General features: G+C 51.1%; 1 protein-coding gene across 1 annotated transcript; it reads right to left on the minus strand.

Moving 5' to 3' along the window:
• Window positions 1-2,162: 2,162 nt before the first annotated feature.
• Window positions 2,163-14,471, minus strand: LOC111154312 (galanin receptor 1). The gene is made up of 3 exons (XM_022513828.1): window positions 13,806-14,471; window positions 9,454-9,519; window positions 2,163-2,480 (listed from the first exon to the last, which is right to left on the minus strand). The coding sequence occupies exons 1-3, from the start codon at window positions 14,469-14,471 to the stop codon at window positions 2,163-2,165; spliced, it is 1,050 nt and encodes a 349-aa protein (XP_022369536.1).
• Between the last annotated feature and the right edge of the window lie 1,973 nt (window positions 14,472-16,444).

A 16,444-nucleotide genomic window follows, 5' to 3' on the forward strand; every position in this document is an offset into this window, starting at 1 on the left:
GACAACGAATGACGACGGCAGGAGAAACGCTCGCTCCGACTACAAAAGGAAGGGATTTGCATCTACACTTGGCACCTGTGAGGTTTCCCAGGGACAGCGATGGCGCCAAGGATGCCTCCCGCTTCTGTCCTGCCAACAGCACATGGGAAGGACCAAAAGAATCAGTGTGGTCAGTAAATTCGTCACGGGGCAGCACGACGTCCACAGGCTGCTTGCAAAGCGCAGCGTCAGGCCCTGATGCTTTCAGCGCTTCCAGATCTGTGTGCAGGAATCGGAGGAGGAAAACCGAGAAACAGCTGTGGTGCGGGAAGTCTTGGTCAACTGTGCAAGGTCAAAGGCAGCCAGGACCTCTGGCACCTCTCCGTGCAGCTGTGTGAGTCGACACACAACCTGTTCGGCGTTTGCAACGGCAGCTTCAAGTTCCACAAAGCACATGAGGTATCTCCGTCAGGACACAATGTTTCCGCTGCTGTATTTAATAAAGTGCAAACAATGGTCCACACGCCAAGGACTTAAGCTTTTCTTTAAAACACTCACACACAAACACACAACAGCTTTCCCAGCCGCTAAACAGGGCGCTCGTGATTGCCCGTCCTGTCAAAGAACTTTCCCTCTTCTGGCTGGAGAGTCAGTTGTCCCATTGCGGACGTAAACACTGTTTGCTGGAGGAATACGATTACTGACGATCAATTCACAAGCTAAAGAAGTTAACATGCAAACACGTATATCGAGTTTTTTTTTCCTAAAATATGATATTTCATATGAAATCTTCATTTTACACAGGTGTACATTATGCTAAACCCTTTAAAAAAAAATCTTGTTGTTTTTGTATTCTCCTAAGACATGTCAAAGTCCTGCCTTCTGCAAACTACTCTTCTAAGGTGGGATAATTTAATCTTTTCATCCCACTTTTTCATTGTAAACAGGAACAAGTATGAAATTGTCATGAAAACTATTTGAAATTCAGGTAGTGATCATTTTAACCTCAAATTAACATTTCCAGAGAAGGCAATACTTGGGGTAAATGTGCATTTAACATTACGAAGAATTTAATGAGAAAAGTATCTGTTTGTACAGCATGTGTCCCTGGGTATACCAGCCCCAAAATGTCACCTGAATCAATGTCAAGTATGCTCTCCTGGCATGGCGAGCCCCTGCTGCACGCCACTTACTGAATCTTGACTTCTCTCTGGCCCCAGAGAAATTACCTATACTGCATCCTCGCCGACTTATTTTTTAACTCTCTTTGGTTCAGTTCCATTCAAGGCATAACGATCACCCCGGCAAGAAGATTTATGAAAGTGCAATGACCAGTTTCCTTTTCGAATCTCACCTGAAGCTTCCACTCTTAGAATACACACATTTGGCATTTTCCCCTGGTTTTTCTTTTTCTTTCTTTTCTTTTCTTTCTTTCTTTCTTTTTTCTTTTTTTTTTTTTTTTTTTTTGTTAACTCTACAAAGTGTACATCACAGGATAGTTTAAAGGACGGCGCCCACAGCTGCCACCCCGAGTCACGGGGCACTGCCCTGTTAGCCTCCAGGGATAGTTAATGGACCTCATGCTCACACATGGTTGCAGCTGGGCCCCAGAAACCCTGTTCCCTATTTAAAGGTGGGAATAAACACAGCCTGAGCAAAGAAACTCGGCAAAGTCTCGTTTCCATTTAAGAGACATGTCTCTGTGCAAACGGCCACAAAAATCAAATTCAGGTAAAACTTCCATCATGGGTCCATGATCATATCTTCAAACACACAGCTTAGAACATTACTTCTTTTCTTAAAATTGAAGAATAAACACATACATGTGTTTTTCTAAATAAATTTGGTTCAAAATGCAGATCGCCCGTATTCCCGACCATATCTGTCGGTCCTGATCCTTTATCCTGTGAAGACTGAATGAATCTAGGGAACTCTGCTGAACTTTCACTTCTGTAGAGGCATAAAACTAATTGGCATTTTCTTTTGTTTTTGAAATAAAATGTAGAAGTAATCTTTACTAGACCTAGAGATTTCCTAAATGGACCAAAGCACTTTTTTTTTAAACCAAGTGGAATCGCATTAAAATGAATGGATCGTTGTGAGTATCAGAAGGTGCCCCCTTGCTCGCCGTCGCCGTACGGTGACGTGCACAGAAAGCCCACGAGCGTGCTCTAGCACCCGTCTCACACGTGAGTGCAGTTGGTGGACGGAGGGGTGTCTACCTGACTCCTGTTCTCTTTACCGTCATTAAGAGGCGAGGTGCTGCAAATGTGGCACTTGAACACCTGCTTGTAGGCCTTCCTGAAATTCTCAGACAGAAAAGCGTATATGATGGGGTTCACCGAGGAGTTGCTGTAGGCCAGGCAGTGGGCGGCGATTCTGAAGAGGAAAGAGGCGGGGGTCAGCGGGAAAACCCCAAACTCAGCCCAGAGATTGATGATGTGGTGAGGCAGCCAGGATATCCCGAAAACCACGACCACCACCAGAATGGTCTGCGCGGTCTAGAGGAAGAAGAAGGAGACAAGGCACATGCGTCAGCTACCGCAGGGGAAGGACCCAGAGCTCCCAACGCGCTCTAAGAGCACTTTCTGTGCACTGCCCTGGAGTCAGACGCCAAGTGCTTTCCGTGCTGGCCGTGACTTCGCACCACGGTTTTGTTCAGGACTTGTCCAGGACCTCTGCGGGAATGACTTGGTCACGTATGTGAGACGCGTGTGGATTGCCGGAAGGGTATGCTGGGTCGTGGGACTCTAACTGTGCAGAGATTAAACTCTGTGACTTAGACCGACAAAGCTCTGAGCAGGGCACACGCTGATGCAGAGTCACCAAGAGGCAGCTCCGGTGAGCGCTCGCTCCAACCCTCTCTGAACGGCGACTTCGACAGACCACGTATTTCTTTCTCTCTCTTCGTTCTATCGGTGACAATCCCCAGCATACTGATGCCTTCCAGACACACATCTTAGTTTCTGTCTGGGGGTCAACTAGCCCCGTGTTTTGGCTTGCATACAACCCTTCCCTTGCTGCTCCTAAATCAGAAAACAGCTGGAGGCAGAGGCAGGACCCACGTGTTTCCTCTGAGATTTGGACCAAACAGGGGATGGAAGAAAACCGCACCTGATTACAGACCTCAACACAAGAGAGCCTTGCCTCCAGCTTCCCCTCTGCTGCCCGCTTCGTGTGCCCTTTACCTCCTCAGTGGGCTGGGCTGAGCCTCAGGATCACCTTTCCTGTCTGTGACGGCAGTCCATTTGGTGCACCTTTGAAGGGCAATGACATAGTAATGCTGTGATCGGTTGGAAACCCTCTATCTATGGCTTCGAACGAAAATGGGGTCTCTTAATATTTCTTAAACTAAAATACAACACAATCATCTGGCTCCTTCCTTAAAAATTTGCCCTTCCTGCAACAGGGCGGCTCAGAAGCCAAGCAGGGTCCTGCCTGCTAATGGTCACAGGGGCACCAGGAGAGTCACGGGCAACTGGGAATGTCACTGCCTGACCCCTGGCCGTGTGCAGGAAGCAGACCCCGTCAGGATCACAGGTCTGGGATAAGAACGCTGAGATTTAGAATGGTCAAGACAGGTGCTTGGTGCTCCAGAGCCCAGTGCCAGGTTAGAGTTTGGTCCCAAACCCACGTTCTAACACTCGGACAAGGAGAGAATAGCCTCCCGCCTGCCCCGTCACCACCAACCCCAGCTCCCTCTCTGTGCCACCACGCCCCCCGCCCCCCGCCGGCTGCTGGGAAAGCGGAGCGTCGGGGCAGGTGAGCAGACAATCAAAGCCTCAGAAGACACTGGTCACCTGGCATTCCAAGGAACCATGCACGATGTGTCCCCCACCTCCTGCGTTTGGCCGCTCCTGGAGAATGAGGTCACCACCAGCAGAGAAGGGGATCCGGAGGACATAAGAGACACAGGCTCTCAGCCCTTTCCTTGACGGTTAGAATCTTCCCTTTCAGCCTGAGCCCCGGTTGCTTGAATGTGTGGATTGGAAACATGGACGTCTGAAGGACCGGTCACCAGCACCGACCCCAGACAGGCAAGGGTAAAGACGCACCTCTCGCTGACCTCCCCGCCAGAGCGTCCCCTTGTGCAGAGAGAAAGGCAACCAGCCGGAATGGATGGATAAGGCGAAGGAGTGTTGGGAGGACAGGCAGAGACAGAAGGAAGGTTTAAGAGTGCGGGGACGCTCATTGTCACGTTCTCACAGGGAGCAAGGGCAGGACGCAGGAGGCGGCTCCATCCTAGGACATCCCTGTCACACCACAAATGAACATGCTGCCTCGAGCCCTGCCCCGCGGCCCCCTCCACCCGCCCCACCATAGAGGCCAGACCCCCCAGGAGGGCAGCAGCGAGCCGCCCATGCCCACAGGACCCTTGCCAGCAGCAAACCCACAGGCAACACACGTCCCTTAGAGACACGGGCTGGAGGACAGGCCCTCTGTGACCAGGTGGAGGCAGAGATGCTGGAGGAGAGTGGGATTTCAGGGCAGGTTCCTCAGTTCAGGAGGGGCAGGACTGCTCATCTTCTCAAGGCCCTGTGGAGTGTATGGAAGCCTGGCTCTCCTGCTGGCCATAACCTGGCTGTGCATCCTTAGGGAAATGACGTAACCTCCCTGGGCCTCGACATTCTGCCCCAAGGAAAGGGTTCTCACTGTGCCTTGTCCGTTCGAACACTTCAAACAACTCGGGTGAAATCCGACAGCAGGTTTGCGTAGGACAGCAGGATTACGTATTAAAACTGCTCTACTGCAGGACACACAAAGCAAACAAGAAATTTGTTCCCATCCATTAGCAGATCGTCAGCTATCAGTGCACGTATCCATTAGCGTACGAGAGATTCCATTCCCAGATGATGTAATCAAAAACAATCGAGACATACTTACACCTATAAATAGAACAGACACATCGTCTTTTCTTTCTAAGACAACGAGGACATCTCTCTCCTTCACCAAATGAACACCCGCTGCACATCCTGTTTCATTGCTTCCTTCAGGACGTTTCTACCGAGGGCCAAGCTCGGGACAGAAGCAGACCCGGTGGCTTATTGATAAGATCGTAACATGCACAGTCGGTAGACAGAGGTAATGTGCGTGGATACGGCATATTTCATGTGTATGTGTGTTTGCAGTTCCTTCCAAAGTTACCTTTTAATTTCTAGTGATTCCCTTCATTTTCTCAGAACCATGAACAAGCTCTTCTCTTGGTCTCCCCACAGCACTGAGTCCGAGAAGATTACAATTTACAATAGGTACCAGGGAAGAAGACTTACTGGGCACAAACATAAACTCTACCCGCTACTGAAGGTTGTTTCCAGAAGGAGAGAGAACGCCCGTCCACGCTGACCACGCTCAGGTGTGCGCCCTCACAGACGCCCCGTGTTCTCCCTGCCCGGGGAGCGTCTCCCCCCGAGCTGACGTTGTCTCAGCTGTCGTCCACACAGCGCCCCGCACGGGGGCCGGGCCCCCGGTCCTGTGGCCTTGGGCCGACTCCAGGCAGCCCCAGCGACAGTTGGGCTAATGCGTCCAGGTGTCACTGGAGACAGGCGCTTGTCTTCTGTCTCCCTCGTGCAGGTGCCTGCAGACCCCGGCCCAGCTGAGGGGATGTGGCTGCTGGAAAGGGGCCCACACGGCAGAACGGCGGCCTCCGTCACTCCTCGTGGCGTCCAACTCTGAACCCGGGCAACAACAGCAGGTCTGGTCAGAATAACGCCCCAGACAATCCCAGACCCGAGACTTGCAGACCTCACGTGCCCATCATCACCCCGGACACTGCCTGTTAAAACTCGGGCCTCTGAGTCCCCACCCACGGTGCGGTGCAGTTGGTAAGGTCACCAGACACCTCCCCAGGAGGAACTGACCAGGAACCCGCCTTTCCTAAACGCTCAGTGGTGTTTGAGGAACCACTGGTGAAGTCCATAAAAGCCACAACAAAAGCACATTATCTTCCCCATCTCAGATTAAAGGCAACCTTGTTTCCTCCGCGTTGACCGGCCCCTGAGGCTGAACCTTGCCTTTTCCTCAGAAGGACTGGGGGAAGTTCCTTGTTCTCCTTCTATTTGAAACATCTGCATGTCGCGGGAGAATTCCCCTCTGTGGAGAATGAGGCTGATTGATTTTAACTTCTTACGTGTTTTCATTTCTTAGAGTATCACTGCCTTCATCAGAGATGGGGTTCTACCCAGTGCCTCTGCGACTTCCCTCATTCCTCCAGGAGCAGATCGAATCCCAGCACTAACTTTTGATACAGAAAAAGGCATCCCTTAAAGTTATACAGAAAAGACTCTGTACTAACTTGTTACCCTTGAGACTGGGTCCTTCATCGCCTTGTTTTTTTTGGTTTTTGTTTTGTTTTGGTTTTGGTTTTTTGTTTCCTGCCTTTTTTTTTTTTCTCTTTCTACCAACAGTATCTAAACAATATCACTCCCTGTTCCTCCTGTGAGAAATGCCTCATCAAAGTCGTCTGAGGCATTTGTTCTCTCTTCACAGAATCTTACTCACGATGTGTCTAATGGAGCTTAGCTGGGAAGAAAACTGCGGCCGAAGGAAGAGAACAAGGAAAACATTTCCTAAATGTATAAACAATGACCAAATGCTTGCCGAGTTCCTTCGGGGGCTGGGGGGGCAGGTGCTGAACGACCCCCTGTGACAGGTGTCCAGGAGCTTCCCGTCTCCCCTGAGGGCTGCCCGTCCGCATGGGGCCCCGCCCGGCCTGCGGTCTCCGGAGAGGCCCTCAGAGTCCTGCCTCCGCGTCCACTCAGCCTCGTGCGGTGGAGCCTTCCACCAGCCGCAGGCTCTACACTGCTATTTCTACTGCGGGGGTCTCGTTCTTCTTGGGTATCCCCCAAACATGCGGAATAGCCATTCAGCGTGTTTGTCTGGAAGGGCCTCGCTCCCCGCCCCACGACCGACCATGGTGCACCTGCACGCGGAGCCCTTGCGAGGACGGAGGCAGCAGGAGGACGGGGGCTCTGCCCCCCACCCTGGAGAAGCAGGTCTGCAAACCAGTACACCCGAGCTGAGGGAACTCAGAGCGGCTGTCTCGGGCAGGCCCCTGCGCTAAGACCCGCGGGAACATGTGTCTCCAGGCTCCTCTCGCAGACCTCTCCCCCCTCTCCTCCTCCACCTCCCTGCCCTTTGCCCTCTTCCCACCCCGTCCCTGCACCTCCTGCTACCTCCCGCTCAGACGCGGGCGTGTGCACCACCGCCAGCCCCACACCTTATTTGTTCTCTACAAACAAGGAGGCAATTAAAAGAATCAAAAGAGATCTGACATCTGTTCAGGTGCTGTTAAGGGTCAGAGGCTCTGAGAAGGGACGAGAACGTTTCCTTCCCACCTCCAGACACTACACCTCCTATGATAAGAATTATATTTAAGCATGTGCATATGATAGGCACGCATATATGTAAACATAAAATAAAGGTGTGTATGTGTATATATGTACACGCGTGTGCATGTATACACATGTGTGTACGTACATACACATACAGAACAGTTATTTTCTGTACACATCTGTACACACGTACACACATGTGCACTTACATGTGATCTATAATACATACTACACACATGTGTGTGATGGACACGTGCATATATAATCGTATATTTACATGTACATACACACATTTTATGTACACACAGAAAATACACATAACACATACACACACACGTATCTAACATACAACACACACAAGCATATACACACGCGTATGTACATACATCCCATACACACACATATCTACAAAACTGAACACAGAAACTGTTCCACTAATCTGTAGAGATTTTCTCTATAGTGCACAAGCTTTTCTAATTATTTCCTACACCATCTATTTTCATTCTTTCCATCGCCTGGTTCCTTGCGGGGATTTCCACCGTTTCTCCGCAGCACTTCCCAAATACAGGGACTGACAGTAGCCACGGCTCACAGAGAAGGGGCAGCCAGTATGAAGGAAGGGTCTGATTGCAGCACTAATAAGCGTGTGGCATGACCCAGTGGCATCACTTGGCGGGAGTTCGGCAGGCCAGGTCCTCCCCCAGAGGCTCCCTGGCCTCCCCTGAGCCCAGCTCGGCCGTGCCCCTGCAGAGCTGCTGCAGAGGACCCCACCCCCTTCCAGTCCCGTGGGTCAGCTCCATGCCCCAGAGGCCAGGGCCTCTATAAATAACTATCCCAGGGGAAACGACAAACAATTCTTAATTGTTTGTAATGAATCATTTTCTTGGAGATGCGTGGCTCAGAGGACAAACTAAAAGGCGGACTAAAACAATGGAAATAGCCCAGCACAACAACATCCCTAAAGACAGAAGGAAAGGACCAGCTTTAGCCATGACTCCATTCACACAAGGGAACGCTCTGCCAATAACGTGAAATAAAACCTACATGACTGTAGGCTGAGACGCAAGGACGGATCAGCAGATGAAAGAGAAGGGAGTCTGCTGGTTTCGGCTGCGGTCTCTGTTCCTCGGCGGTCAGCATCAACACTCCATGATCGTATCTGGAAGGCGGGCTACATGGCCACCTTTTCGTCCGGTTCCTACCACTGCTTCTCAGCGAGTCTGAGAGCAGCATGTTTGCAACCATATTGTAAACAAGGCAAGTCAGGAAGAGCGGTGCTCTAAGTAGAATTCTTTTAAAAATAAATATGATTAAACTATTATTTCTGCCAAGTATGCACCCTTGATCATCATCCATATTTAGAAGGACAAACAAGGTGCTTTGCGACGTTATGACTAATACTTGTGGGTAAAACGCCTGGCGATAATCTCCTCCCCAAGCATCTTGTCTGATTCTCTTCTTCTACTTTGTAACGTCAGAGATTCTACAGATACCGTGTAAGAGATTAATCCTGATTTGTGACGTAGTTTTCTCTGAGATTGGGAGCTGTAATAAATACCAGGATGTCAGATGCTTTGCTGTGATTCAGCAGAAGCTTATTTACATCAGGATTCGGAGGATGAGAAAGCCAAAAGTGGTAGAAGTCCCCTTGGGGCCCCTCCCCCGTCTCCCCTGAGGACGAGTGTCGGCACCAGTCCAGAAGGAAGAGGGGACAACGCGCCTGAACTTGGGTCTTAGGAAAGAGATTGAAGTAACGTTCTCTGAAAAGACAGTAAGCCAGAGCCTCCTGGAATCACATCACCGATGGCAAATACACAATAAAATGGTTTTGGGCAAATTATGGATGTCAGCAACTCTACCCTCTGTCCCAATGAACCCAGAACACACCTCCTAAATAGAATCCAAAGAAACTACCTGTTTCCTCACCTCTGCAAACCTCCCTCCAAGTTTGCATGCAGCATATGGTCCCCTGCGATGCCCTCCCCGGCGGAGTCTGCGCCCCTACCCTGTGCCTCGGGGTCGGAGGCTCTTTTCAAATGTCTGTACCAAGGAACCTAAGTGTCACAGGCAGGGGTGGGTATAGGATAATTAGGAATGAAAATGAACTGAGCTCTGAAATGTGACATATAGAATACATAGTTACCTTTTTCTTTGATGCTTCTGACTTCTTGGACATGTTCTTCAACTTTTTATGCAAGTGACTCAGGACCTGGAAAGCACAGATTAATAAAACCTTTGGCCTCGTGCCCGCACTTCCTCGTCTGTTTTGCATTGACAATTCTTGGCATTCTGACCTAGTGATCACATTGCTTATAAACTCCTAAAAACCACTCGAATCGAAAGGCGCATAAGGTGCCAAAGTAGCAATGAGTGCCACCTGCCACCTGCCACCGTTTCTCTAAGATTCAGGAGGATCCAGGGACAGTCTGTGGTCACAGCATCTGTTTGCAGAGAAATTCTGGGCTCATGTGGCTCTGGGGTTTTGTCCACAAAGTGCCAAACTGCTCCTATATACACGTCCTCACTGGTCTATCTTCCACCTCGGTTTCCTCAATACTCTCCATCTCAACAATCGCCAGGTCCCTGCTGTATGTTGAGAGCGGTGCCAATCCCAGATATATGGGAAGACCAGAGATCTCCGTCCAGGGCACCACCCAACAGGGAAAGCGAGGTGATGTAATCTGAGAGTTTTCCCGTGCGGCCGACGCTTGCGTCCACTGATTCCTTCTGTTTTCCTGTCGTGGGCTCCTTACAGCAAATTCCCACCCACCTGCTTCCCTTGAGTTCTTTATTCTAATTCTACCCACGGCGCCATGCACTTGGACAGCTCACATGTGGAGGACTCAGCCTCTCCGGGGATTTGTAGAGGGTTGGCAGTTTCACAGTTAACCTCCCTGTCCGAGGATCTCCTGAGAGATACTGGCTTCATTCATCAGGAGAATTATTTTTGCCTTTTCTTGCCAGTGTCATACTCGGGAGAAATGATGTGTAACACTCAGGTTATATATAGGAATTTACAACATAAGCTCGGTCTTACACAACAAATCAACCTTGCAGACTCATACTGGGGTTCATTTTTATATACCATCTGAGGGAACATCTAAGGAAAAACTAACCTGTGGATGACTGTGGGCTTTGGGTCATCCATAGTTTGCCAACTGAGGCTCGGAGAGAAGTAGAAACCACATTCCAGACCCTTTCTTGTTTCCCTCCAGCACCTCGGCATGGAAATAAAGCGATCAATTTGGACTTACTGCTGAAGTCTGCTGCATTCAGCTACATATGGGATTTCTAGAGTGATCAGTGACGCCCTAATTAAGAAACTATAGGATTTATCTACCAATGTCATGAGCTCTAAGCTAGTTAAGCAGACATCGCTGTGGTACGAATTTCTGACTCCAAATTCTCAGCCCTACTGAGTCACTTCTCACGTCCTGCAGTGGCTTAGCGTCACCTCCAACAAGACGAGCCTTTCACTTGGTGCAGTGACATTTAGGATCACTTTCAATACGTTGACGATAGATTACATAACGGTTCTGCCAACAGAAACTGGGGCTCCAGGGACCGAACGTAAGAGCTTTTGCAGGATCTTGTCTGGAGAGGATGGGCCTAGTGACTTTCCTTGTTGGCAGCCTTCCCAGCAAGAGACCACAGGAAGACACTGGTCATTAAGGATGAGAGGCAAGAAGAGAGAACAGGGGACAGGCAACAAAACAAAACCAGAAAGGGACACCTAGAGGGGTAGCCAAACAGAAAAGTGAAATGTCATCTGCTTCATAAAGCTGCCTGAGGGTCTGTTCCCTCCTCCAACAAATTCATTGCATCCATCTCAATGGCTAAGCCATCTGCGGAATGTTGTTGAGTGGCCAATGGAGAAAATACCCTAACAGTTTTCTTCAGAGTTTCCCTTCAATAGCCCATACTATGAGCACACACTGATATGTTATAATGCATATATTGATATATACATTTGATGAGGTCTTGTCATCAAAGGTAGCATGATGGGTTGTAATTGCATTTCTTTAAAAGATGGTATCACTCTGTGGTTCTATACGCTTCGCAGTGTGTGTAGGGGGCATACATTCAAACCTGAGCCAAGGTCACCTTGGGCACCAGATATCTCTGGGGATGTAAGAAAATTTGGCAGGTAGGCACGTGAAGAGTGTCTGACCCCATGTCAGATGGTAGGTGTCCCGAACAAGAGTTCCCTCTAAGGGAAGAGAAGGAGGGGTCAGCCCATGCAAAAGGGAGCACCACAAGCACACACCAGCCTGGGCATTCTGTGTGTCTCTCAGGGACCATCAGGCACAAACTGTTCTATACAAAGTTTGGGGAGTAGACAGCAATGCTAGAATGCAATTTCTTTGTCGAGTTAAACAAAAAGGGGGGGAGTGTAATCTCAGGTGACTCTTCAGCCAATTGTGATTTGCATAGTGGTCATCAGTCCTGGGCCCCGGAGAAACAGCTAGTCCCGAACCTAACTTTCAGGAAGAAGAATCGCTGGCCAGACAGCGTTCCTTGATGATGGAGGCAAAGAGAAGCAGCTAGAAAGTGACGCGTAAGCTCTTCTTCAAGCCCTGGAGTGAATCTGCAAATATTATCTTGAATTTAAAAGAAATTTCCAGTTATGCTTAACAGCAAACTATTTCCATGTAAAAAGTGCCCCAATGAGCATGTATTTGTTGAAATTTTTTAAACTATTTTGAAACTTTGTCCTATGTGTGACTTTCGTAACTTCTCAGATGACAGAAATGTAGCCTAAATTTTCCTAAAAGTTTGCCCAGTCATTTCCATCAAGAAGATCCGGAAACTTTGAGGAAGTGAAAGAAGAGTACGCTTCAGCTCTGCTCCAGGTGATTATGAATCCACCACCAAATAGTCTAAGAACACTTCTAGTCCTGAGCTTCATGCCCCCAAGGTCCTCCCTCAGAGACTGGAAACTGCCTTAAAACCCTTCCTGAACCATCTATCAGCTTCATAACATGGGTCAGTTGCTTTGCTCCTCCCAAACCCTTTCCTGGATGCTCCCCCTGACAGGCTTGTGCAGACTGAGTGAGACAGTTGCTCAGGTTAAGCACTGCACTAGTAGAACCACATTTTTTTTCTTTTTCTTTTGCATTTGGAGAAGGTTGAGTGAATACACCAGCTAGTTCCACAAAGAGCTAAGCCACAGCTATCTTCCAAATGCCCCATCTTGCCCTATCTCCTCCATGTTTCTTTATATATAACCCTTTGATGCTGGCCATCCTTTCAAATATCCAAAACTCTAAGCATTCAAACAGACATAACTCTATATAGATGATATGGGGCAGAGGAAAACAGAAACCAGGGAGCTTAGAGTGAACACTCTTGCTGAGAAAAATACTTTATGAATTGAATGTAAGTAAGTATTGTCCTCTGTGATCTCCTTACTCATGGCCCCAGAGTCACTGCCTTATCAGGGACAGAAAGAGAGGAAGAGAAAGATGAAAATAAAACCCTGGGAAATTCAAAAGTTGGCTAGGATGTTGTCCTCATGGTGATGATACTCCCAGAATATGTTGGGGGGGCTGGGGTTTACCCCCAGGAATTGCTATCACGTGATTAAACGTATATTCTTACTCAAGCACAAACAAGTGTATCCAGAAAGTTGAAGACTGATCAGTATGATAATCTTCAAAACCCAGTGTTATTAAATTTGCTGAGCTCTGCCATGCTATGTTAAGGGAGGGTGGGAGCAATTTTCCTGGTAAGGATGGAGAGGTAGCTGGACCAGAGGCATCACTAAGGGGACTCCTGAGGGGAGTTAGGGATTTAGACCTGAATCACTTCATGTTGTCTACACAAACCTTCTAAACAGAACTGAAACCCGTCCATCCAAGTCTCCGGAGACGAAGGTCAAAATATTGTAAAGAAATAGTCTTTTAGCACTGGGGTTTATCAAGCTTAAGCCTCCAGTAAAATACAGTTTGAAGCTCTGTTGCCAGGAGAGTGGCTTTGCAGCCAGGGAAAGGGACCTGGGAGATCCCTGAGCACTGGACGGGAGCATGGGGGAGGGGGCACCTGGCTTAGCTCACCTCCCTTGCTCCTGAGGCTCTGCAGCAGGTCGCAGATTGGATCCTGCGGGTCCCGGGTGTGAGTGGCTAAAACTGAGGGACATCCCTCTGCAGAGAGCCGGTCCCTCAAGGGACAAACTCAGGATCCAGGGCCGTGGTGGCAGGAGGGCAAGGGGAGGTGGGACCTCGGGGAAGTGACCTGCAAACTTTCCACAGCAGTTTCCAGAGGCCAAGTGACTTTCTCAAGCACCCTCTCAAACACCATCCACCCCCTCGCACACCATCCACCCGGCAGAGGGAGTGTTCTCACCCCAAGGTGCCCAAAAAACTGGAGTGGGTGAGGGCAAAGGGGCTCCTAGAGGGGTGCAGCGACACAGGAGCTACCCCGAGGCCCCGAGGCCCCGAGCCCCGCCTCCCCGCTGCCCATGCCCATGCCCCTGCCCGCGACCCGTGTGCCCACCTTAGCGTAGCAGAAGCAAATGAGCAGAAGCGGCAGCAGGTAACCGAAGACAAACGTGCACACCACATAGGCCTTCTTGTGGCCCTGGTTGGGCCACTGCTCCCAGCAGAAGGTCTGGTTGCTGACTTCCCAGTGGAAGAGGCGGTGGTGGTAGGCCACGGGCAAGGCCATCGCGATGGACAGCGCCCAGATGAAGCCCAGGCCCAGCAGCGCGTTGCGAGACACCCGCAGGGAGGAGGAGCGCCGAGAGTGCACGATGGCCACATAGCGGTCCACCGACATCGCCGTCAGGGTGAAGATGCTGACCAGCATGGAGACGGTGAAGAAGTAGTGGATGAACCTGCAGATGAAGGCGCCCAGCACCCAGGTAGGCAGCGCGTACACCGTGGCCTGGAAGGGGATGCAGAAGAGCAGGTAGGCCAGGTCCGCGATGCTCAGGTTGAGGATGAACAGGTTGGTGGTGCTGCGCGGCTTGCCCGGTTTGCTACGCGCCAGCACGGTGATCACCAGGCTGTTGCCCAGCACGCCGAACACGAAGATCAGGCCGAACAGCACCAGCGTGACGAAGTTCTCCACGCCGACGCCGAAGAGCGGCCTGGGCTCCGGGGAGGCGGGCTCGGGCCCGCTTGCGTTCCCCTCGCTGAGGTTCCCGGCCGCCAGCTCCATGGTGCGCGGGCGCCCAGGCGCGCCGGCGACGGTGCCTGCTAAGGAAGACTCCGGAGGACGCCGGGGGTCCCGAGCCAGAGCACGCAGAGGGCGAGTTTCCGATCCTGAGGCTCAGGGATAGGCACGCACCCTGCGGCTGAGCCTCCTGCCACCGTCTTTGCGCGGGGCCGCCCGCGAGGAGCGCAGATCCGTACCTTCCCGGGAGGGGGTGACAGTCCCGAGAGCGCGGGGTTCCCTCTGCCCCGGGCGCCGCTGCCCTCTGCGCGGCCGCCAAGACGGGGAAGAGAGACCGGCCAGGGCAGCTGCAGAGGTGGAGGGACCCCTCTGCGCCTTACCGCTCCCTGATCCCTGCTGGCCGCTTCCCTCGTTCCGGGAGTGGTTTCGGCTGCACCTGTTGCTCGGACCTCTCCCTTACCGCGTCGCTCCCGGGCACAGCCGGCGGGTTGCAGCGCACCGCACAGCTCGCGGAGAGGGCTGCCCGCTCCTCCAAGCCGGCGGCGTCTGGTCTCCCCTCGCAGTTTTTGCAGGGATTCCAAGTGATCGCTCTCCAGGCGCTTTCCTGAGGGCTGACCGGGGGGATTGCTCCAGAACCTCTGTGTCGCAGCTGAGACTTAGAAAACAGCCGGCTGAAATCCGCGTCCCTGGGGGCCTCTCCCGTCCCCCTCTCCCCCGCCAGGAGTCCCAGCGCGCGCGGAGGCTGCAGGAGTCCTAAAGGGCTGCGTCGCCGCCCACCGCCTGGCTGGAATCAGACGCGCGCTAGCCTCTGCAGGGTGCGGACCTGCGTGGGTCCGGCGAAGGCGGCGGCTGCCGGGTGCTGCACCGCCCGGGTGGCCCAGCGGAGCAGAGCGCGCTCTAGCGCGCGCCAGGCGGGGAGGCTGTGGGGCGCGCAGCCTCCTCGTCCACCGGCGCCGCTCATCTTTCTCACTTCTGGGGAGGCTGTCCCTGAGAGCGCTCCCTGCCCCAGGAATTAAATCCCCTAGAAATCAGTGATTGGCACTGCAACCTGGAGTTTAGTAAAACCTCTAACCCGCCCTCGCCCTCCCCACCGCTAGGGAGGAAATAAGAAAAAACATGAATGGTCTCTTTGCCTTTTCATTATAAACGTCTAAAATATTACAGGTGTCCTGTACACACCAGCCAGCTTTCCGTCAGTTTTGCTCTGTGTTTCTTATCTGAGTGACGTAAGCAGACGTACTGACACGACATATCTGTGAGGTGGAAAGAACACGTTTACACCACAACCTGAGAGGGGGAGAGCCTTGAGTCAGCGTGCCCCTGGTGTGTAATCTTGCCCCTTCCCAACCAGAGAGCTGAAATGGATTTGTCTATTTGCAGTGTTGGTATGATGTGTCTCTGTTCCCCTCCAAGATCCCGGTATGTTTCCAGCACTCTCCAAATGATGTTTGAGGGTCCGTTATGTGCCAGACACAGTCAGGTCACAGCCCTGCAGTGTGACACAAAGATTACTTGGAGAACAGGCCAAGTGCAGGCACAAGGCTGAACCTTGGAGAGTGGAAGCAGGTGGCAGGGAATCCCCCTCTCATTCGGCCTCACCTGTTCCCTCTGCCTCATTTCCAGGAAGACCTGGAGGCTGCTCACTGACCATCCACCATACAGCAAGCGCCCATACTCAGGGTTCCTTCTAGTGTCCACACACATCTCCCAGAGGACGCAGTTGTGTTTAAGTAACTTATGTAGCAGAGTATGTTCCTAAATCAAGAAACCTCTTACCTTCCCTGGAAGGTGGCTCCAAACCTTGCCCGTCCATTGCTTTTCTCCCCAAGGGGTTCTGGGCCCTACACTGTCACGGGACCCTGTGTTGGACAGCTCCGTTACACTGGAAGTCATTTGTAATCAGATTTGGGAAAGGGATGTTTCTAATTGTTATGAACTATTTTCAACATGGAACAAATAAAGATGAAATTATATTGAATACTTATGTGCCCACCATCCAACCTAGAATTAAAAAAAAA

The sequence above is a fragment of the Enhydra lutris genome, unplaced genomic scaffold (genome assembly GCF_002288905.1).
Source record: "Enhydra lutris kenyoni isolate GAN:26980312 unplaced genomic scaffold, ASM228890v2 scaffoldscaffold36, whole genome shotgun sequence".
Classification (NCBI taxonomy): domain Eukaryota; kingdom Metazoa; phylum Chordata; class Mammalia; order Carnivora; family Mustelidae; genus Enhydra; species Enhydra lutris.